The sequence below is a fragment of the Ictidomys tridecemlineatus genome, chromosome X, assembly GCF_052094955.1.
Source record: "Ictidomys tridecemlineatus isolate mIctTri1 chromosome X, mIctTri1.hap1, whole genome shotgun sequence".
NCBI classification, from domain to species: Eukaryota; Metazoa; Chordata; class Mammalia; order Rodentia; family Sciuridae; genus Ictidomys; species Ictidomys tridecemlineatus.
In genome coordinates, this window is record NC_135493.1 from 40398462 (window position 1) to 40421128 (window position 22667).

At 38.8% G+C, this 22667-nt stretch overlaps 1 protein-coding gene across 1 annotated transcript; it reads right to left on the reverse strand.

Annotated features, from left to right (window-relative positions):
• Positions 1 to 521: 521 nt before the first annotated feature.
• Positions 522 to 21996, reverse strand: Prps1 (phosphoribosyl pyrophosphate synthetase 1). Its single transcript, XM_005323378.5, has 7 exons — positions 21709 to 21996; positions 10570 to 10753; positions 8757 to 8855; positions 7570 to 7694; positions 4789 to 4962; positions 2664 to 2823; positions 522 to 1583 (listed from the first exon to the last, which is right to left on the reverse strand). Exons 1-7 carry the CDS (start codon positions 21828 to 21830, stop codon positions 1491 to 1493), a joined length of 957 nt encoding a protein of 318 aa, XP_005323435.1. The 5' UTR covers positions 21831 to 21996; the 3' UTR covers positions 522 to 1490.
• Positions 21997 to 22667: the final 671 nt, after the last annotated feature.

Sequence of the window (22667 nt, forward strand, 5' to 3'; positions counted from 1 at the left end):
TCCAGAATCATAGTGCTTCACAAAGGAAAAGAGCACCCTTAATTGATGATACACAAGGAAATGAACTTAAAATTCTGGAATGCATAATGCATTTTTAAATTTTGCACACTTACCTTCTCAAAACAGTTTTTATTTAAAAGGGCTGAAATTAAATGCCAAACATCTGTCACCACTGATGAATAGAGGGAAATTACCACATTTGGCAAAATTGGTTCAAAATGAATAAATCATAAAACACTCCTCCTATAAGCAAATACCTAATTTGGGTCCTCAGAATAAGAACCAGAGATCCAGCAGTGTAATTCAGGTTCACTACACAAAATTAAACTCTAGTTCTCAGAAAGCTCTGAATATCTTAAAAAGTCTTACAGTTTAATAAAGCTGTTGCCTTGTTTTCTCTTGGCTTAAAACAAGGTAGCAAAAATAGTTGGGAAACAAAACAGGAGCTATCACTGGACGCAAGACATCTAAATCAAACCATCAGCAGAGAATCATGACAGAAGATAAAGACCCCAAAAAAATCACACACATAGACACTTTATTAGTTTCTTCTACAAGAGACAATTAACATCAAACTTTTAACAGAAATGTCAGGTCATTGGAGAGGCAAAACAGATTCCAGGAAGAAAGATGAAAATTAAATACTTAAATTAAAAGGCACTAGTATACCACCTAAAATCCACAACCACGGTGGAAGTAGGCTAAGGAAGGTTAAGCTACAGCAAAATATCTAATGTGAATGTTAGCAATTACACATCAGGAAGCAAGTCTGTGTTCTAGAAGACTATGATACAATGATTGTTTGGGACCAAGAGGATTCTGGCCAGGAAAAGGTCAAAATGGCTGAAGTTGTAAAGCCATAGAAAGGAATAGGTACAAAGGGAATATAAGCTACATGGTCAAGCAGATGACAATGAATCAGGCTTCTTCCTCCCAAGAAACATTTGCTGCACTGTGCTACCCCCTACCCCCTCAGGATCCCACCCAACAGTTTTTTCAGGCTGAGTTGCCTGCTCCTGCCTTAACAGGATGCTTGCTCAGGAGAATAGGTCTGGGGGCTGCCGAAAGCTCTTGTTCTTGATTTAGCATAGATCTTGGAGAAACTTGTCACACATGGGCTGCTTTGTGGCTAGTTGTTCCGATAAAGAAAAATCCCCAAAGTATTCACATGCAAAGTCTGAGCTTCCCCAACCATCTAAACAGCCTTATTCAACACCCTCAGAAGTCTGAGATCTTGAAGCAGCTGAACTCTAGTTAAAGCTGCAAGGTTCACAAAATCATTAAGGAAGCCAGAATGAGACAATGCAGTTAAGAAATCCCAGCAGTTAATCTCAATCTGTCTTCCCCCAATTTACAATAAATTTACATGATGTGGGATGTAGAAAGCTATACTAGAGCAAGCTGGGTCTTCTGCTGAATTTGTCATGAAATACTAAGGGAAACAAGGGGTAGGGTTGATTTTATTTTTAAAAAAGCCTCAAGTTATTCTATTATAAAGGAACATGACTGAATAGGTAGGAAACAGATTCCCCATTATGAGTTCTCCTGATGGCTTCCGCAAGGATCATAGAGATGTCAATCACCTAGAAAGGCAAGAAAGGTACCAGGTTAGTAGACATGGAGAGAGCTGATTGGCCAGTTTGAAGCCTCCACTGTTGAGTAATCTAGTGAGCACCCCTCCTCATAAGCCCATACTCAGCAACTATTCAGAACAATATTTTTACTATACCCATTTAGGAAACAAATGTTAGTAATGGAGGAAAAACTCTCTCTGGGGCTCAAAATGATGGTGAGATGCCATTTTAAAATCCAAAATGGTGAACTACAGACCAGTGCCAGTCTGAATTTAGTCCCAATCCCTAAAAAGATGTACAAAAATGAGTACAAGTTTGAAAAAATTTGACAGTAATTTGATAGAACAATTTTATGTCTTTTACATCTAGTAGTAAAACATGTGGTCTTGCAAAAACAAAACACAATAGTTAAGAGTAAGATAAACAGGGTTTGTGTAAAGCATAAACTTGTACACTTTCATGTGCATCAAAACCACTGGGAGTGCCGAGTGTGGCAGTCCATGCCTGTAATCCCCAGCAACTCTGGTGGCTAAGGCAGGATGATCACAAATTTGAGGTCAGCCTTAGCAAGACCCTGTGTCAAAATAAAAAATAAAAGGGCTGAAGACGTTGCTCAGTGGTTAAGTGCCTCTAGTTTAATCTCCAGTACCAAAAATTAAAAAATCACTGGGAGTGCCAGGTACAGTGGCAAACACCTATAATCCCAGAGACTCAGGAGGCTGAGGTAGGAGGATCACAAGTTCCAGGCTAACTTCAGCAACTCAGAGACACCTTGTTTCAAAAATAAAAGGGCCAAGGGCTTACATAGTTCACTGGTAGAGTATACCTGGGTTCAATCCACAGTACTAAAAAAAAGAAAAAAAAATCACCGGAATAGCCTGTTAAAATGTAGAATCCTACGCTCTATCCTCTAGGTTCTGAGGTCTAGCAATTTGAATTTTTAAACAGGTGTTTTTTGATCACAGATACTGATAACGGAGAAACTTCAAGATCAAAGGAGATCTTCTGAATCCAGAGACCTAATTTAACATATATAACCACACCTAAACACTCAGACGAAATCTTGTTTTGCAAGAATCTTATTCTCACCTGTATTTTAGAGCAATGCTTCATCTTGTCCTCCTGAGGTATGGTATTGGTAACCACTACTGCTTCAAAACATGCATTATTGATTCGAGAAATGGCTGGGCCAGAAAAGATTCCATGAGTCAAGATAGCATAAACTCTGGTCGCTCCAGCTGAGAGAAGTCTAGTGGAAAAAAGAGACTCGACTTGGATTAATCTTATTCACTATTATAGAATTTGAGTTAGGGAGAAAAGGTGTTTATTAGTCTACCATAGCAAAACTTCATAGACTGGGTGGCTTAAGCAGAAACGTAATTCTTGTAGTTCTAGAGGCTGGCAAATGCAAGATCAAGGGACAGATAGGGTAGGTTTCATTCTAAAATCTCTTCTCTTGTAAGAGGCTGCCACCCTGCTGTGCATTCACAGGATCTCTTCTGAGCGCATGCAGAGTGCCAGAAAGCTTTCCAGTGTTCTCTTCTTGTAAGAACACTAATTCCATCATGAGGGCTCTGCACTTGAGACCTCAGCTAAACCTGAAATACCACCCAAAAGTAATCTTCAAATACCATCACATTTGGGGTTATGGTTTAACATGTGAATTTTAGGAGGACACAATTCTGTCCATATCAAGAAGAGAAATCTGATCTAAGTCCCTTCTTGGCTGGACTTAATAAATCACTCAAGGGTAATCCCCTGTGCTCCTTTTCTTTTCTAGCTAGCCAAAATGGAAATATTTCCCAGCAAAATCTTGGAAGCCACATGTTAAAAGAAATAGTCACAAGTTTGAAAGAGTCTGGGTCCCAGAAAATGAGTCCAATCAGGAATACTTGCATTGGACGAGAAAGAAACTACCATATTAAGCCACTGACATTTCAGGGAGTTGATCTGTTACACAAACTAGTATCTTATAAATACAAGGATAAAGTGGATTTTATAAATGTAAACTCAAGGAGCCAAGCTAGGAATCTTTTTCATACCTATTATGTGCCAGGTACAGACACTTAGGAATTTAAAAAAACATTCTAAGAAATAAAATAGCCAGGCACAGTGGCACACACCTGTAATCCCTGCTACTTGGGAGGCTGAGGCAGGAGGTTTGCAAGTTCAATTTAGGGAGGCCTTAAACAACTCTGTGAGACCCTGTCTCAAATAAAACATAAAAAGGGCTGAGGATGTAGCTCAGTGGTAAAGTATCCCTGGGTTCAATCCCTAGTACCAAATAAGAAACAATGCTATTCATAGTGGTTTGGATTGTAAACAGTGGAAAGCCACTTATGATTCTGCAGGAGAGAAGTGATGGACCCTGGCCATAGTTTTAGAAAGATTATCAAGTGCAGAGGTAATGTATAAGACGGACAGGGGAAGTGAGAAATTAGTGACTGGCAGCTGGGTACAGTAGTGCACACCTGTAATTCCAGTGACTCAGGAGGCTGAGGAAGGAAGATCAAGTCCAAATTCAGCCTTGACAACTAAGCAAGACCTCGCCTTAACAAAAAACAAACAACAACAACCAAAAAACCCCCAAAAAACCCACCATAAAAAGGGCTAGGGATGTAGCTCAGTATTAATGCACCCCTGGGTTAAATCCCTAGCACCAAAAGAAAGTAGAGTACTCAGGGAAATAAAAAGCATATTGGAAACAAATAGCTATAATGGCTGTACAACACTGTGACTGTAATTAATGCTATTGAATTGTCCACTTAAAAACAGATGAAACTGTGTACTGTTATACAGACAATGCTACAACTAAGAAAATTTGGAAAAAAAGATTACTCAATTTTTATTATTATTCAAGCCTAGGCTTATGAAAACCTTCCAAAGCTACTTATCTTTTTCAATTCAGTTCCAAAAAGTATTGGCAGGCTGAAGGCATTCAGATGTCAGTTATTAGTTTTTTATTTTATTTTTTACTTTTTTACATTTTTGGTACTGGGGATTAAAAACCCAGGGATGCCTTTCCACTGAGCTACAACCCCATCCCTTTTTATTTTTTGGTTTGAGACAGGGTCTCACTAAGTGGCCAAGACTGGCTTTGAATTCACAATTCTCCTGCCTCAGCCTTCTGAGTTGCTGGGATTACAGAAGTACATCACCATGCCCAGCTTAGCTTTTTTACTTCTAACCACCAGCTTCCCAACTCTGTACTCACTTGTCAGCGGCATGACAAATTGTGCCACATGTGTCAGCCATGTCATCCACAAGGATAGCGACTCGATCCTTCACATCTCCCACTAGCACCATGCGGTCCACTTCATTGGCCTTCTTCCGTTCTTTGTGAATCAAGGCAAAGTCCACATTCAACCGGTCTGCAATGGAGGTCACTCTGCAAAATAGGAGATATTCAATGTTAAACACAAGTGTATAAGATTTCTAAGACAAAAAAAAAAGAAATAGACTAAAGAATGAGCTAGAAGGACTGGAGGTGTGGCTCAGTGGTAGGGCACTTGTCTAGACCAAGAGAAACCCTGGATTCAATCCCCATCACCACACATACAAAAAGAGAATGGGCTGATTTTCTAGGGGAGAGTAATCACTGAAACCAAACAGTTTCTAGGGCTAAAAGAAAACAAATATCATTGATGACCTCAACACAAACTGGGTTGTATGGACTAATGCCTTTATCCCAATGACAATTTAGGAATGTTACTCACACTTTGGTAACCATTCATTCTGGGTAAGGGAGAGACCTGGGAAGTAGTATAATGCCAAGGCACACTTAGTTAATGGATTTGTAACAAAGGGATTAGAGAAGACTTTATTAACCAATGCAGGGGTGCACAAATTGTCCCCATTTCCATTATAGAACACCAGTGCCTGTGGATGTGAGATGTGAACCTGAAGCTGGCAGGACAGGAGCAGTGCCCAGCCTGTTCCAATGCCTGTGCCCTCGTGGCCCCCTTTGTGATGGTGGCAAAACATTCACCAATTGTCAGTGTCAACTGTACCTGGACACCAAGCTTGGGAACTTCTTTTATGAATGCTAGAAAGAAAGTTATACTAATTAACCACACAAACTGGGCGTTTCACTGTACAGACTAAACTATCTCTAAATAAAAATACAATTGTTATTTTTTTCCTTATTACAATATAACACAAACCACAGCAGAAAGTGGGGTATTAGATAAGTCTGACTGGTGACCATATAGTTCATAAGTCACTCAAGTACAAAGCCATTTGGTGTAAATAATATTGGGCTGCCCTGGTGACATGTACATTCATGCCCCACTGTCATCTTTTCATACACAAAGCAAAGGCCTGTGCTTTGGGTTATTTTATTTTTTAAGTGTAGCACTGATTAACCTATAATATTATGTCCTATTTCCTTGTGACTATGGGTACATATCTAGATTTCTACTGGAAAAGGGGGAACCTGAAACCATATAGTAAGATTTGAAGCATAACTCTAGGCAACATTTGTACCTTGACCTAAACAAGACACACCCTAAGTTGTCCATTACTACTGCTTAGGCACATAACATTAGTGGTAACCAATTTACTCGGAATGATCGATTATCTGAAGCAAATGCATAATCAATTACTGTAAGTGTCCCAAACCATCTATACTCACTAGCCAACACATTCATTAATCAACAAAGGAAAAAAGAGTTAGAAAATGTATCCTACATCTCTCATCCCTGAGAGGAGAACTCCTGTGCAGATAACAATTGCACGGTACATAGGGAGTAGACCCTATTTACTCCCAAAACCCTGTCAAAGCAAAAGGGCTAGGCCTGTGGAAAACATTCCATCATTACAAGGTGATTATGATGAAAATAATCACCAAGAGCAACAAATTATCTGCTTAAGGCAGTTTCTTGTACCCAACTTTGACAGAAAATCCTGCTTAACTCTTTAAAATGTGATTATTTTCTAAGTCCCTTGGCAAGATGTGACCATAGTGCCTATGACAACTGCCAGTTGGGGATTTTAATACACTCTCTCCAGTATAGCAGAGGGTAATTAATGATTGAATGGAGCTTATCAAGTCACACACCAGATGGATAACTTAACAGATGGATAACAGAACTTAAGTTCTCAGCTTATCAGTTCCACTGAAGTAACAAAATAAAGAAGCTGCTAAAAAAATTGTCATTGAAGATTTTTAACCAGGGATTGAACCCAGAGGTGCTTAACCACTGAGAAACATCTGTAGCACTTTTTTACTTTTTTATTTTGAGACAGGGTCTCACTATATTTAGGGCCTAACTAAGTTGTTGAGGCTGGTCTCAAATCTGAGATTCTCCTGCCTAGGCCACCTGAGCTGCTGGGATTAAAGGTGTGTACCACCATGCCTGGTGTGACTAAAGATCTGAATGGCTTTTAAAAAGTTCTGAATTAGCTTTTCCTAATCATCTGTGTTTTGGAGCTCTTCATTCTATTTCCCCATCAAGAAGAAAATGTGCCATACTTCTGAATGCATTACTATAAGTAATCCACTAAGAAAAGCAAGAGCTCTTAGTCTGCACCATGTGAGCTGTAAAGCACCATAAATGGAAATCCCTGGCAATGAGTTTAAAATTCTAAAGTCCTGGCTTTAAATAAAAATGTCATACTTTATTTTCCTCCCTGCTTAATATTTTAATCCCAAGGATCAAAACAGTCTAACGAACAGCATTATTAGAAGGGTGTGAAAGCTCCCTTATCCACTAATATGGAGTTCAATAGCAGCTGCCAATCAACAGAAAACTAAATTTCCTACCCTTTCAGATAGGTTTTTTGCAGTGTTTTTAGCCATGCACTGCCAAGTTACTAATGTTATAGTCAAGTCCGCAATATCGTAACTATTTAGGTCTCCTTTTCTGACTTGTCTTCTAAGTAGTAATTTGGGTCAATAAAAGGATAGTAAAACTATATCTAACATTAGATATTACTTAAAATTGCCATTTAGATTTTCCCAGTACATGGGGAAGAATACTAATTTCAACCATACCTCTTGGCTCCACCAGCATCAGGTGACACAATAGTGCAGTTCCTCCACTCAGATATATTCTCCCTAATCCACTTCAGGACAGCTGGCTCTGCATACAAATTGTCCACTGGGATATCAAAAAAGCCCTGGAGAAAGAAGGCAGGTCAGTTTTGCTTCGTTTTCCTTCTCTTCCATTTGCAAATGGATAACACAAAGAAAATAATAACTTGCATAGAGAGAATGCCTTACTGCAACACTCAAACATAAAGAAAGGCATTCTCAGTGTGGTAGATTGTAAAAATTGCCTCCTCAAATCTTGGATGAGAGAGTCCCACCAAGATCAGCCTATCCAACCCTTAGCCAACCCACAACTGAATGCAAGAACTGCAAATGAACCCTTGTGAAGAACAGCCAAGTTTAGCCAAGACCATAAGGATTGTTCAGCCATGGTATGTACTCATTAGTTTAATATGTACTACTTCATGGCACTCGGTAAACTACTTAGAGAAGCTGAAATACATAAATTTAGTGGGAACTATAATAAATGATCCTATAGGATAACTAGAAATCAGAAGATGTATGTTGATTCTAGTTGATAAAAATTAGTTGTATTTCTCAATTAAGTTGTTCCTTTTCTGTAACATGGGTACCTATGAATCTCAGCTGGTTGCCATGGGATAATGACAATGATTTGGAAGTCTCTTTAAATAGTATAAAATAAATATAGTAATCTACTTCCTTCATTCTGAGTTTCTATGAAAAGTTAGGTTCCAATATCTGTGGCTCTAAATTTAAGACTGAATCCTCAGGGAGAATAACAACAGCTTCCATTTATTGAGCACCAGTTATGGGCCAGGCATTATATTATGAAATTAATATTTTATAATAATGAAAAAGTATGTTCAGAAGTAAACTGCCCAGGGTACAGAGCTAGTGATTATAGGTGCCAGTATTCAAAGTAGGTCTGATCCTAAAGCGTAGGCTATACCTGTAATATCAGACTGCCTCCCTGTCTATCCACTCCAAATGGCAAAGATGGTAAAGATGATGTGCTTACAGTAAATGCATTTAAAATGTTTTCAGCATCTAGTTTACTTGAGCTATATTTGGGCAGTTTTTGGCTCTCTGCAGTGTTGAGCATTATTAATCCACTCCTTCTACCTAGAAAGGCAAGATAATTATCCCTGATAATTATTTTCCACTGATACCTGAATTTGAGAAGCATGTAGATCCATGGTGATAATATGATCTGCACCAGCTACAGACAGCATATTTGCAACAAGCTTAGCTGAGATTGGTGCCCGGCTCTAAAAGGAGGGGAAGAAAGAAAAAAAACCAAAAAAGCCAATTTGAAATACAATTCATTTCAAGAAACATTTATTGTGTATCTACTTTGTTTAAGTCACTGTGCTACCAGGAATTTGCTACCATTGACTTTGAGTGTATCATAGTCAAGAACAAGTGCTAAGTGAAACATCACTTCCCAACTGAGGATATACATTTCAGTAAAGAAAATAACTTCCTTGCTTCCAGGATTATCATTTCACTGGTTATACATATTTTCAGCCTGTTCAAAAGCTTATTTTCAAACTCGGCAAACTCAAAACATCTTTTAAAAAACAACTTTACTAAAATCTTTTTAAATACTGGGGCTGGGGTTGTGGCTCAGCAGTGGAGTGTTTGCCTAGTATTTGTGAGGCTCTGGATTCAATCCTCAGCACCACATAAAAATAAATAAAATAAAGGTATTGTATCCAACTACAACTAAAAATAAATATTTTTTTAAAAAATCTTCTTACATACATACCCATGCCTGTATAAACCTAAAATATCAAAGTTCAAAGATATATAACAGAATGGAAATTGTTTCCTTTGTAAATTACATCATCACTTTATTCATCTGGGGATCAGTTTTCCAGCAACCTCAACTCCATTAAGTAAAAGGTATACCTGCTACACCCTAAAGCACCTGCCCTTTACTCTACACTCTGCTGTAATAAAAATATCTGGCCTTTCTCCCAAGTTCTGTGTGTTAAAGCTGGGCATTAATTACAACATCCTTGCAAAATTTTATGTGTATACCTTATCCTCTAATAATATCAAATAAGAGAGCTATATGAGACCAAATATTCATATAAATAGGCTTCATATTTTATGAAGATGTAACAACCAAGACCCTGACTATATGACAGTCAAGAGAAATCTACTATAGTTTTTTTGAAACAGGTTCTCACTATGTTGTCCAGGCTGCCCTTGAACTCCTGGGCTCAAAGGATCTTCCTGCTTCAGCTTCCTGAGTAGCTGGGACACAAATACACACCTTATATAGTTTAAAAATTATTGCACTCCAGCTGGGTACAGTGGCGCACACCTGTAATCCCAGGGACCTGGGAGGCTGAGACAGGGGGATCACAAGTTCTAGGGCAACCTCAGCAATGTAGTGAGGACCTAAGCAACTTACTGAGATACTGTCTCAAAATTTAAAAAAAAATTAAAAACCTGGGCTGGGGATGTGGCTCACTAGTAAAGTGCCCTTAGATTAAAGTCCGAGTATGTATGTATTTGTGTGTGTGTGTGTGTGTATTCTATTCCACAGGATTGGTAATTAGTCTGATTAATAGAATTAAAAATACCAGCAAGCTAATGGAAAAGTTACATATGCATAATTTGAATGAAATACAGAATACAAATGTGTTGGTTTACACAAAACCACTATATACCTATTGTGAAGACAGGGTAATACCTAAGGAAATGTGACTTTAAAATACCTCAGAAATATATATATTTATATATATTCCTTAACTATCAGATATATATATATATATATATATATATATATATATATATATATCTGATAGTTAAGGAATTTTTTTTAACTTTAAGCTATACTCCTGCTTCCCCTGCTTTAAAAAAATGACTCTGGGTTGGGGGTGTGGCTTAGTAGTAGCGCGTATACCTAGCATGTACAAAGGCTCTGGTTCTATCCATAGTACCACATACACAAATAGATTCTGTTCATACCTTATCCTTCTTATCCTGCCGGGCATAAGGGAAACATGGGATGACTGCAGTAACCCGGCTGGCTGAAGCAATCTTGCAGGCATTAATCATGATCAAAAGTTCCATTAGATTGTCGTTGATTTCACCACAACCACTTTGAACGATGTAGACATCTTCTCCACGTACACTTTCACCAATTTCCACACTAAATTAGAGAAAGATAGGCAAGATAAAACAGTAGATTTTTAGTTGGGCATGGTGGTGCATGCCCATAATCTCAGTGACTTGGGAGGCTGAAGAAGATGGTAAGTTCAAGGCTAACCTCAGCAACTTAAGGAGAGCCTGTCTCAATATGAAAAATAAAAAGGGCTGAGGATGTAGCTTAGTGGGAGAGTGACCCTGGGTTCTATCACTAGTACCCCTCCTCAAGACTTTTAAGCATGATACTGTATTTGGATAGATAGTAAGGTCTTAAAAAAAAAAAACAAAACAGCTTCCCTGATAGCATGCTATTGGTGGTTAAAGCCATGTGGATATTGATCCCCTCAGACTCTGGAAGATCCCAAGTAGGAGCTCTTACACTAGAACTGCTGTGTACTATACTGCAGTGTACTATACAAATATTACAAGTTTGTATGTGTAACATAGCATGAAAAACACTAGCTAACTTTAAAGTATTCACAAATAATTGGAAAAGTAATTTCAGGAGGTGGTCATGCAATGTAAAGACAGATTTGACATAGAACCCGTGACTGTTATATAATCCATAAAAAATGAAAGTAGAAATATCATAAGGGATGAATCACCACTGTTCTTTCTATAATGATGCTTTCTAGTGAAGACAGTACTGCCTCTACCATATTGGCAATTTGCTCAATAAATATTAAATGCTCATATGCTGGTCACTGTGCTAGGAGCTAGGGATACAAAGATGAATAAAGCAGATGTGGTCCTTGATCTTATTCTGTAACAACTGTACTTTTGTCCAATTAGTAAGTCTTATTTAATAACAATGCCATAGGAAGTAAGTCTAATAGTGGAGTACAACTATATTTTATCATAACAAAAATTTCAATACCCATACTTGGGTCCCTGCCAAGAAAAAAAATTATGATCTCAAAGAAAAAAATCTGGAGCTAGGGGTGTAGCTCAATGTTAGAACACTTGGCTAGCACATGCAAAGCCCTGGGTTCCATCCCCAGTGACACACACACCACCTCGATCAATCCTCAAGATAAGGTAGGGATATGTGTATATGTATAAAGAAGGGATAGATCAGAATTGTTAAAATCCCTACTGAACAATAGAACTTCAGTTCACTCCAGGTGTGGTGGCACACGCCTTTAATTCCAGCAGCTCAGGAGGCTGAGGCAGTAAGATCACAAGTTCAAAGCTAGCTTCAGCAAAAGTGAATGCTAAAGCAACTCAGTGAGACCCTGTCTTTAAATAAAAGACAAAAATAGAGCTGGGGATGTGGCTCAGTGGTCGCATGCTCCTGAGTTCAATCCTGTTCAAATTAAAAGGCAATGTAGTTATTATTAAATACAACATGCATACTTTTATATTTTTATGGCACTCTCACCACTATATTTTGTGTGGTTTCAGAAACTGCCCACTATTATTATGCCCAACAGGATGATGTTTATCTCATGTTTACTCCCCAAATAAAACTTTAAAGGGCATCCCAAAAGAAACCTCTATCAAAATAAACAGAGGTGCTGGGTGCAGGGGTGAACACCTGTAATCCCAGCTACTGTGGAGGCTGAGATAGAAGATTGCAAGTTCAAGACCAGCCTGAACAACTGAGAGAGACCCTGTCTCAAATAAACAAACAAACAAACAAAAAAAAAAACAAGTTTGGGAAAACTGGGTAAAGGGTATACTTTGAACTGTTTTTTTCTTAGAGGTGAATGTAAGTCTACAATTACCTCAAAATTCAATTATTTTGCAGTGCTAGGGATTGAACCCAGGGCTTCATGTGTGCTAGGCAAGTGCTCTAGGACTGAGCTACACCACCTCCCCTTCTCAAAATTCAGTTTTTAAAAAAAGTGATTGTACCTTGTGCATAGTTGGGTAAACCATTACTGTAGCCCTCAATGAAAACTGAGGTCACCGAAGTGTAAAAAAACAAACACACTTCTGTGGTTAGTCAAAAGAACCAGGTCCAGTTGTATTATTTTCTGAAAAGCTATAATACTGTGAGAAAACCTGGCGAAATTCAATTTAAACAGTTAATTTGAGAAAGAACTCATCTCAAAGTATTTTCTTCCAAGCTTATCAGGGATCAGTCACATTCTCTTCCTTTATATTCCATGAAGACACCCTTTACTACTTCACAGACTGCACTTCTTTCCACTATCTGAATGCTCTTCTCAAAACCACTTCACTCATTTTTCAGGTCTCTAATCAAAATAGCCTACTTGACCTTCTTGTCAAGTATGATATCAATAGAAACAGTAAGATTTTAAATAGTGACTGGAACTGAGTACAGTGAAACACACCTGTAATTGCCACAACGTGGGAGACAGAGGCTGGAGGATACAAATTCAAAACCACCCTTGGTGACTTAGAACCTGTCTCAAAATAAAACGGGCTGGGGAATAATAATGTAGCTCAGTAGTAGAGTGTCCCTGGTTCAATCCCCAGTACCAGGGAAAAAAAAAAACATTAAATGTGACTTAAATCAGTGGTAGAACACTTCCCTAGCATGTGTGAGGCACTGGGTTGGTTGATAGCATCGCATATAAACAAATAAAATAAAAGTCCATCAACAACTAATAATAAAATTATCAATTAATTGCAATATATACACCTTATTTGCATGCCAATTCAAACTAAAACAAAAGAACATTTTTATGAGGAAAAAAAAATTGAACACTGGCTACTTATTTGACAGTAAGGGATTACTATCAATTTCTTTAGGCATGATAATACTATTTTGTTTACTGAAATAATTCAATCATTAGAGCGTGGTAAGGGAAGACTAATAAAATTAGCCATAGCTGGGCGCAGTGGTGCATGCCTATAATCCCAGTGGCTTGGGAGGCTGAGGCAGGAGAATCATGAGTTCAAAGCCAGCCTCAGCATCGGTGAGATGCTAAGCAACTCAGTGAGACCCTAAAATACAAAATAGGGCTGGGGATGTGGCTCAGTGGTTGAGTGCCACTGAGCTCAATCCCCAGTACCAAAAAGAAAAAAAAAGAACAGCCATAAATTGATAACTATTGAAATGGGTGAAGGATTTGCGTAGGGTTATTAAACCATTTTCTCTTCTTTATGTTTGAAATGTTCCATAATAAAGTTAAGAAAATAACTGGGGAGGATTACTTTATTTATCATTCTAGTTATTCCCTTCAGAATATTCATCACAATTTGTTATATCTTATTATTTGTGGATCTGTTTATCATCTGACTCCTCCACTAGAATGCAAATTCCATGAAGGTAAGTAACTACTTACCAGTGTCATTAGCCAGTCAGTGCCAGTAGGGCATGAAGAATGAATGAAAAGGATGGGAGAGGAGGCGAGGAGTAGGGAGAATAGGAAGGGCAGCAGAATAGACAATATAATTGATGTATGTACATTCCATGTATGTATTATATTTAAAAAAAAAAGAATGAACAAACACCCCTCAGCATTAGGCTGCCTCTTATTCACTTTTGATTAAAAGTGAAGTGAATGCCTCCATTTACTTTTTTTAAAAATGACTGGCTTTTTAAAAAACTTTATCTAGGGCTGGGGATGTGGCTCAAGCGGTAGCGCACTCGCCTGGCATGCGTGCGGCCCGGGTTCGATCCTCAGCACCACATACCGACAAAGATGTGTCCGCCAAAAACTAAAAAATAAATATTGAAATTCTTTTTTTTTTAAATCTATTTTTTTTTTTTTTACGTGGGTGCTGAGGATCGAACCCAGGGCTTTGCACATGCGAGTCAAGCATTCTACCGCTGAGCCATAACCCCAGTCCCCCTCCATTTACTTTTGAGTTGCTGGGATTACAGGCATATACCACCGTGGCATATGGGATCATGTTTCCTTAAAAGGTTTTGACAAATCCACCCATGCCCTTCAGATACTCATTATTTATATAATTTGGGGGTAGAATTACAACCTGATGGTACCATCAGGATGATATAGTAACAAAGAATTTGATGACGGGTCCTTAACTAGTGATATTAAGACAAAAAAAATAGTAATTTTGTGGACCTCTATGTGGCTGACTCAACATAGTAGTGTATTTTTTTTAAACTTATGGATACTTAATTTGATTCATAACTATTGAAATGGGTGAAGGATATGTGTAGAGTCATTATACCATTTTTTCTTCTTTATGTTTGAAACTTGTATATGAACCTTGTGTGACTTTCAGTAATTGAAAAAAAAAAAGGATACATATCCTCTATCACCAAGATCAACCTTTAAACCAAATATTTTGGCAACATCAACTATGCCAATACCAAAACTGCTTTCTGAAAACATTCTTCAAAATCCAAATAGATCATAAAAAAATAAAAAATGGGGGTTGGAGATATAGCTCAGAGGTAAAGTACCCCTGTGTTCAATCCCCAGAACTAAAAAAATAAGTAAAAATAAAACAAAAAGAACTCAAGTGGATATGACTAAATAATACCTCCTGGAGATGAGAATGTTCTGTACATTTCTCACTGTGGCAGGTCCAAGTAAGAGGGAGTATTCATGTAAGGGACTTCTCAGATCTTCTTTACTACCAACACATCCCTTTGAGAGCTCTCCAGGCTAAAAGTGGCATTTCTGTTTTATGGTACACAACTGTGGTTTTAACCAAGTGTAACAGGGGTTAACTTGATGTTTTGAGTCTTTCCCTTGTGGCCTTGAAACTTTACATATTTTTTTCTTTTTCCCATTCTTCTTTTCCCTAAACTTCTCCTCCCTGATATTCTTTTTCCCTAAACTTCTTCATCCTCATCTCTCCTTCCTAAACTCATTTTCTCTGAATCACCTCTTAAAAAAAAAAAAAAAAAAAAAAAACAAAGAAACAACAACAACAAAAAAAAAAAAACCTGTTCCTGCTGATGGGCAGAATCAGAGCCTCTGAGACAGGAGTTTCCTGTGTTTCTCCTTTGTTAGCAAAGCAATAAACCTTCTTTTTCCTTTTTCTCAAAACCATGCCCTTGTTATTGGATTGGCATGGGGACAAGGACTGAGCTTTCAGCAACACAAGTACTTTCAATAATTGAGGGACTTCAAAGCTCAGAAAATGTTACATCTGCTCATTTCTCTTCTACCCCTAACCTCCTTGACAAAGATCCCCATTTTCCTGGGACAGAATGACAGTTGGGCACACTGATTCCCAACAAAGTCAATTTGTCCTCTATATCTGGTATCAGGGATCTATGGTTCTTTTTTTTTTTTTTTGGTGGGGCTGGGGATTGAACCCAGGGCTTTACACATGTGAGGCAAGCACTCTACCAACTATGCTATATCCCCAGCCTGCCCCCCCCCCGCCCCGCTTAACTATTTCTGTAGGCTTTTAAAGCTTTATTATTGTCAAGTAAGAGCAGAAAAGAACATTCTCAGACCAGGTGGCTTATCTTGCTATACAAATGCCTCAACTAAACTGGGCATGGTGGCACACACCTATAATACCAGTGACTGGGGAAACTAAGGCAGGAGGATCACAAGTTCAAGGTCAGCCTCAGCAACTCAGCAAGATCCAGTCTCAAAATTAAAAAAAATAAAATAAAAAGGACTAGGGATGTAGCTCAGTGGTTATGTGCCCCTGGATACAATCCATAGTTTAAAAAAAAAAAAAGATTCTACCCATGAAATTCCTAGGATTTTGTACCTATAAGTCTCTAAGAGTTTTATAAAAATAAAACTATATAATCCACTACATTTACCTTTATCCCTAGCTGCCAGGAAGCCAAAACATATAGTTAAAGTAACATTAAACTTCAATAATCATTCTATGCCAAGTTATTTTTTTTTAATTTTTTTAGTTGTTGATGGACCTTTATTTTATTTATTTATGTGGTGCTGAGAATCAAACCCAGTGCCTCACAAAGCTAGGCAAATGCTCTATCACTGAGCTACAATTCCAGCCCTGATGCCATGCCAAGTTCTTGACACTATTACTATAGCCCTTTGTTCTATAAGGTTTCTGATATCTAAAAAAAAACCTATACTTTTGACTATGATGAAAAACACTCCAAATCCTTTCTTGAAAGCAGGTGGGGTATTTAGTTATAAAATTATCACTGCCAATTTAAACACCAGAGCATCTGTTAAACATATAACTTTGATAAATAATCTTAGTATGGTTATTTAATAATTACATATTCTAACATCACATTAAAGGCTTGAAAAATTTTAAATTCACTTATCAGCTCACCATCCAACAATCACAAGAACCATTTTTTATAATTATATCACTTAACAAGCAACCCACAGTTCAGCCATTTCCCAAAGCCAAACTTAAAACTAAAAACTTACCCACCGCAAAAGATGTTTGTTAGAGCAAGGCACAAACTTAGCAACTTGAAAAAGTATTTCATTATGTAAAAATTAAGGTACTGACAGTAAGGCCTGGATATGTAGCTCAGTGGTAAGGTGTCCCTAGGCTCAATCCCTCATACCAGAAATAAAAACTAAAAATCTCAACACTAAGCTTTGCATGGTGGTGCACACCTGTAATCCTAGTGACTTGAGGCTGAGGCAAGAGGATGGCAAGTTGGGGGTCAGCCTTGGAAATTCAGTGAGATCCTCAGCAACTAATGGGACACAGTTTCAAAATACAAAAAAAAAAAAAAAAAAAAAGGAGCTGAGGGTGAAGTGTAGTGGTACAGCACCCCTGGTTTCAATCCTAAGTAACCCTCCAAATCAACATTTTTCTTTCTTTGTATGTACTACTGGGCATTGAATCCAGGAGTACTCTACCACTGAACTACACCCCCAGCCCTTTTTTATTTTTATTTTGAGACTGGGTCTTATTAAATTGCTAAGACTTGCCTTGAACTTGTGATTCTCCTGCCTCTATCTCCCAAATTGCTGGGATTATAGTGTGGGCCACCACACTGGCTCAATAACTGTTCTGATGGTTTCTTCTAAATCTCATCAAGTAAATTGTGACAGTAAATAAATAGCAGTTGTGCCTAAAACCTATTTGGTCCTAATAAAATCTACTAAGTGGTAAGATCTAGTTCAGTAAGCAAGAGGGTAAAACTCCTTATACTTTCCCTCTAGTTAATAGGCAAAAACTTCAAAAGGCCTTGGGCCAGTCATTCTCCCAGTGGTTTCCAAGGAGGCCAGAAGACTATATCTAGCTAACAAGTGAGAAAACTACCTTTTTCCCTCCTTTCATTTAGTATCTGGTATAAGTGCTTCCAATTGAAATTGAATGTGAAACAGCACAAAAAGGAAATACAGTGAATCTTAGAAGTAGATGCTATTAAGAAAATCTCAAGAATTTGGAATATGGAGGTGTTGACATGTACAAAATACATGGGAATACAAGTCTTAGGCAAACATAGTTAAAACCTTCCCCTTGCTGGTCATGGTGACACACGCCTAAAATCCCAGTAGCTGGAGAGGCTGAGGAAGAGGATGGCAGGTTCAAAGCCAGCCTCAGTAACTCAGTGAGACCATATCTCAAAATTAAAAATAAAAAGGGCTGGGGATGTGGTTCAGTGGTTAAGCACCCCTGGGTTTAATACCCAGTAAGAAAGAAAGAAAATAGTTCCTCATAGCATTCAGGTGCTTTATTATAGAAATTAACACTTACTTGTGGTACTGGGGGTTGAACCCAGGAGTGCTTTTACCACTGGATTACACGTCCAGTACTCTTCATTTAAGTCAGGGTTTGGCTAAATTGCTGAGATTTTTACTAAACTGCCAAGGCTGTCCTTGAATTTGTGATCCTCTTGCCTCAATCTCCCAAATCACTGGGATTACAGGCATAAGCCAATAAACCCAACAGAAACTAGCACTTCTTAAGCATTTAGCTATACATTCAATATTAATGTTGCTATTATTGCTGATGAGACTGCAAATAGAAAAGTTTGGCTCAACTTTTCTGGGGGACAATTTGACAATAGGTATCCGAAGCCTGAAAATTGGTACATACCCTTTAAATTAGTAATTCTCTTGGGATTTATTCTAAGCTAATAATATAAAAATTTAAAGGAATAATACATTCATAATGTCACTAAATAAAGAAAGCTTTAAACAATGACTTCAATTTTTGAAAATGTAGCTGGGTATCCTGGCACATGCCTATAATCCCAGCAACTTGAGGCTGAGGCAGAAGGATCACAACTTCAAGGCCAGCCACAAGACCCTCAGCAATGAGACACTGTCTTGAAATGAAAATAAAAAGGGCCAGGATATGGCTCAGTAGTTGGCATTCATAAATCAAGATATGAACAGTTTATCTCAGGTAGTGGAATTGTGAAGGATATATTCTTTTTTGCCTGCTATATATCCTAGATTTTGCATAATACCATTGCCACTCCTCCTTGCCAACATTTATTGTTGCATTTATTGTTTTATTATGTGTTGAACAATGTCCTAAGAACTTTACTCCTATCTCATTTAATCTTCACAGTAACTATAGGTGGACAATGTTTTATAGAAGAGATTACCAAGACAAAGAAAGATTCAATTCAGGTTCTCTAATTCTAGCACCTTAACTTTTAACTTTTATGTTTATGTGTGGGTATATACACATGCACTCAAACTATAAATATACGTATGTTTGCTATGTAAATGTATGTTTCCTAAATAACTAAGGATTATCCTGATTTGGGAAGAAAAATACTCTGCTCACAAAGGCAAAGATTCTAGCTGAGCCTGGTGGCATGCATCTGTACTTCTAATGGCTTGGGAGGCTGAGGCAGGAGGATTGCAAGTTCAAAGCCAGCCTCAGCAACTTAGTGAGACCCTGTCTCAAAATAAAAATTAAAAAAGGACTTGGGGATGTGGCTCAGTGGTTGAGCACCTCTGGGTTCTATCCTAGGTACCAAAAAGGTGGAGCAGAGATTTTGCCAAATTCTAGCAAATAGCAAAAATTATTTTATTTGAGCACAGGCTCTGCATCTGATGACCCACAGCAGTGAACTGGCCTATCCAATACCTATAGATTCTAAGATTCATTGAGCAGGAAGATACAATTTCTGCAGCTTAGAAAAAAGAAAGATTGTGGAAGGGATCTCCAAAGTAAACATCTTTATGTTCAGGGCCAATTTCAGAATATCTACAGAACCACACAATAATGATTAAGCCAGAAAGAAGGAAAGTAACCAATCAGCAATTATCTACATTAGGCTTAATCTAAATCAGTCAGGAGGAAGCTAAATTGTTCCCCCACCACCACACCAATACAGCCTCCTGTTCTGCCGTGGTACATTATGCAGAGGGCAGAAGAGATTAACACAAGGAGAAAATAGCCTTCATATTTTTTCCAGAAAGCACAGGAAATGGATTTAATAACCAGAGGGCCCAAAGAAAACCTGCAAATGAATAACATTCTTGTCCCCTAGCTATGCTGCTACTCTGAGTCTGGTCCGGTTTTGTCTTCTTTAGTAAGGCCCCTGAGCCATAATGGTGTGTTGAAAGCCACAGATAGCAGCTTGCAAACCTCTTTTGACTAAGGTATTGCCTGGTTACAGATGGAAGTGTTTGCGCTATCATTTGCATTATAATCAGCAGCACACTAATCCAGGAAGAAGCTATCTATTACAGATGAATAGTTTTATATTAACTGGGTCTAAAAAAGATAGGGAGAATTACAGTTGGAATTCACTTTCAAGAAGAAAGCCAAAATCCAGGCATGATGGTGAACACCTGTAATTCCAGTAACTCTCAGCAATTTGTAAGGCTGAGGCCAGAGGATCACAAGTTGGAGGCCAACCTCAGCAATTTGGTGAGATCCTGACTTTAAAAAAAAAAAAGAACTGGGGATATAGCTCCCCTGTGTTCAATCCCCAGTACAAAAAAAAAAAAAAAAAAAGGAAAAGTGTTCAATGTAATCTTATTTAACTGATCATTAGATGAAAACTTCACCCTTAACACATGTATCAATAATCCTGTTGGCAGTGCTATGATTTGACTGATGGGATAACAAATGGGATGACACCTGATGGGATAACCTATCAAAGCCAGAATAGTCTACATTTAGCTGGCAGCGGCACTGAAAGAAGCAGGTAATTATGTTATCCCCAAAATAGTACAATGGTACATGTGAAAATTGGAAGTGGGGGAAAGGAATAAGACAAAGAAAGTCAAATGTTAATGCACTGTTAGATCCAGAGGTTCCACTGCATTATCTGTCTTTATTTAACACTCAAGTATAAATTTTACCCTAAATTCTCCCACATAGCGATAAGTGGGTAATTCCAGAATAGACAATTACTGAAAAATATGCTAATGTACCAGTAGCTGCATTGGGTAAAAGGTCAAAGATCCAATTCAGAACTAAGGTTCCCTAAGACTTTCGGGATGACTCAAGCCGAGATGCCAACGATCAAGGGTGCAGAATTAATGTCATCACTTTATTCGATCAACTAGATTTAACTTAAGGATGGTTCCAATTAGTTGGGAGATTAATGATTTTAAAGATGTGAAAGTCAACGCTTGTCAATCTAAGGGAAGTCAGTAGTAATAATTTTCGCGCCCTCGGTACATAATGCCAATTTCCTCAACACCAAACCAGACTGACACCATTTCAAATTAAAATGCTGCTTCTTAGACTCTAAAAGACAGACCAGGGGGGCTCAGAACGGGATACATTATCCAACGTACACCAGTCCAAGAGCTGAAGCGAATCCAGTCCAGCCCGGGTGGCTCAACAGTGAAGCGACAAAGCCACGTGTCCCCACAGCCGAGGCTAAGCGTCTATCCCCTCCTTTCGCTCTAGGCAGCCACTATCACTGCACTGGGTCTTCCATCCCTGCCTTCAAACCCAGCAGCTTCGCCTCACGATCCATCTAGACTCCACCCCACCACACGGTGAGAATGAACGTGACCCTCCCGCGCAAGAGGTAAAATAACGGAAACAGCACCCTCGCCAAAGCAGCCCCTTTTCCCCCTTCCCCCAGTTCCCCGGAACTCACGCCGAGGCCCCATCCTCCACAGCTCCTGCCTGCTAAACAGGTGAGGTCTGTTGGGGTCCCAACTTCGCCCTTACCAGGTCTCCTGGTTGCTGAATTTCTTAGTCACCACCTTGCCTAGCTCCAGGCCCAGGCGGTCAGCAATTTTCTGGGATAGGTCCTGATGAGAGCTGCCGCTGAAGATTTTGATATTCGGCATCTTGAACAATTATCCTAGGCGCTCGTCGCTCAACGATCACTGCTGCTGCGGAGACCAGTACCGAAGTCTGCCCAAATACTTAATACTGACCGCTTTGCGCTGCTACTCCGCCATCTTACATTCCCGCCCGGCGCGCGGCTCTAAATTACCCAGAGCTGGGGAGGCGGGATCAGCGGGGGAAGTCCACACCCACTCGTTTCCGATTGGCTGAGCGGGATCGAGGGGCGGAGACCTCGCTGCGGCTTCACCTCTCTTTTATTCTCTCGAGTATTGGCTGGAGGGCAAAAAACGGGGTGAGGCTAATAGCCCCACCCCTTGGTAGCTTTGCGGTGGGGGGAGAGCTGGCTAAAGAGCGTGGAGACATCTGACTGGAGTGAAAGGATAAGGGTGGAGGTATACCAGTGACGCGTAGAACCAGATCTTTCCCGCAAACAGAGATTACGCATGCTTTCTTCTTCAGCTAAAGACAAGTCTGGCTCTAGTTTATAGTTTCCTTTAAGAAAATATTTTAATTAGGATGGCAGCCACATGCATGTGTAGGTTTCTGAACTCGATTTTTATCTCTTTATGAGGGTGGGACTGGATTAAAGCACTTTTATATCACAGAGACACCCCAAACACAAGCGGTCCGAAGGGCTTGTTTATCCTTTGTAATTGTGAAGTGTCATCTTTGCATGGAAGATAAGTCCCATGGGGAAAGTGACCAAAAGCATGGCACCTGAGTCATACCATACAGACAATCCAAGAGGAAGAGGCATTTCATTTCTAACTTGGAACCAACTACATTTAAAGAACCGAAGGAGCGTGTATTTCCCAAAATATACGAAAGTAAAAGTC

Bases quoted from the DNA above. Each gene is read 5' to 3' on its own strand.
- Prps1 (XM_005323378.5), bottom strand. From the start codon at position 21,830: ATGCCGAATATCAAAATCTTCAGCGGCAGCTCTCATCAGGACCTATCC. The intron at 8,856-10,569 runs GTATGAACAGAA...CCCTCCTTTTAG, and splicing joins GGCAGGATAAGAAGGATAAG to AGCCGGGCACCAATCTCAGC. The intron at 7,695-8,756 runs GTATCAGTGGAA...TTCTTTCTCCAG, and splicing joins TACATGCTTCTCAAATTCAG to GGCTTTTTTGATATCCCAGT.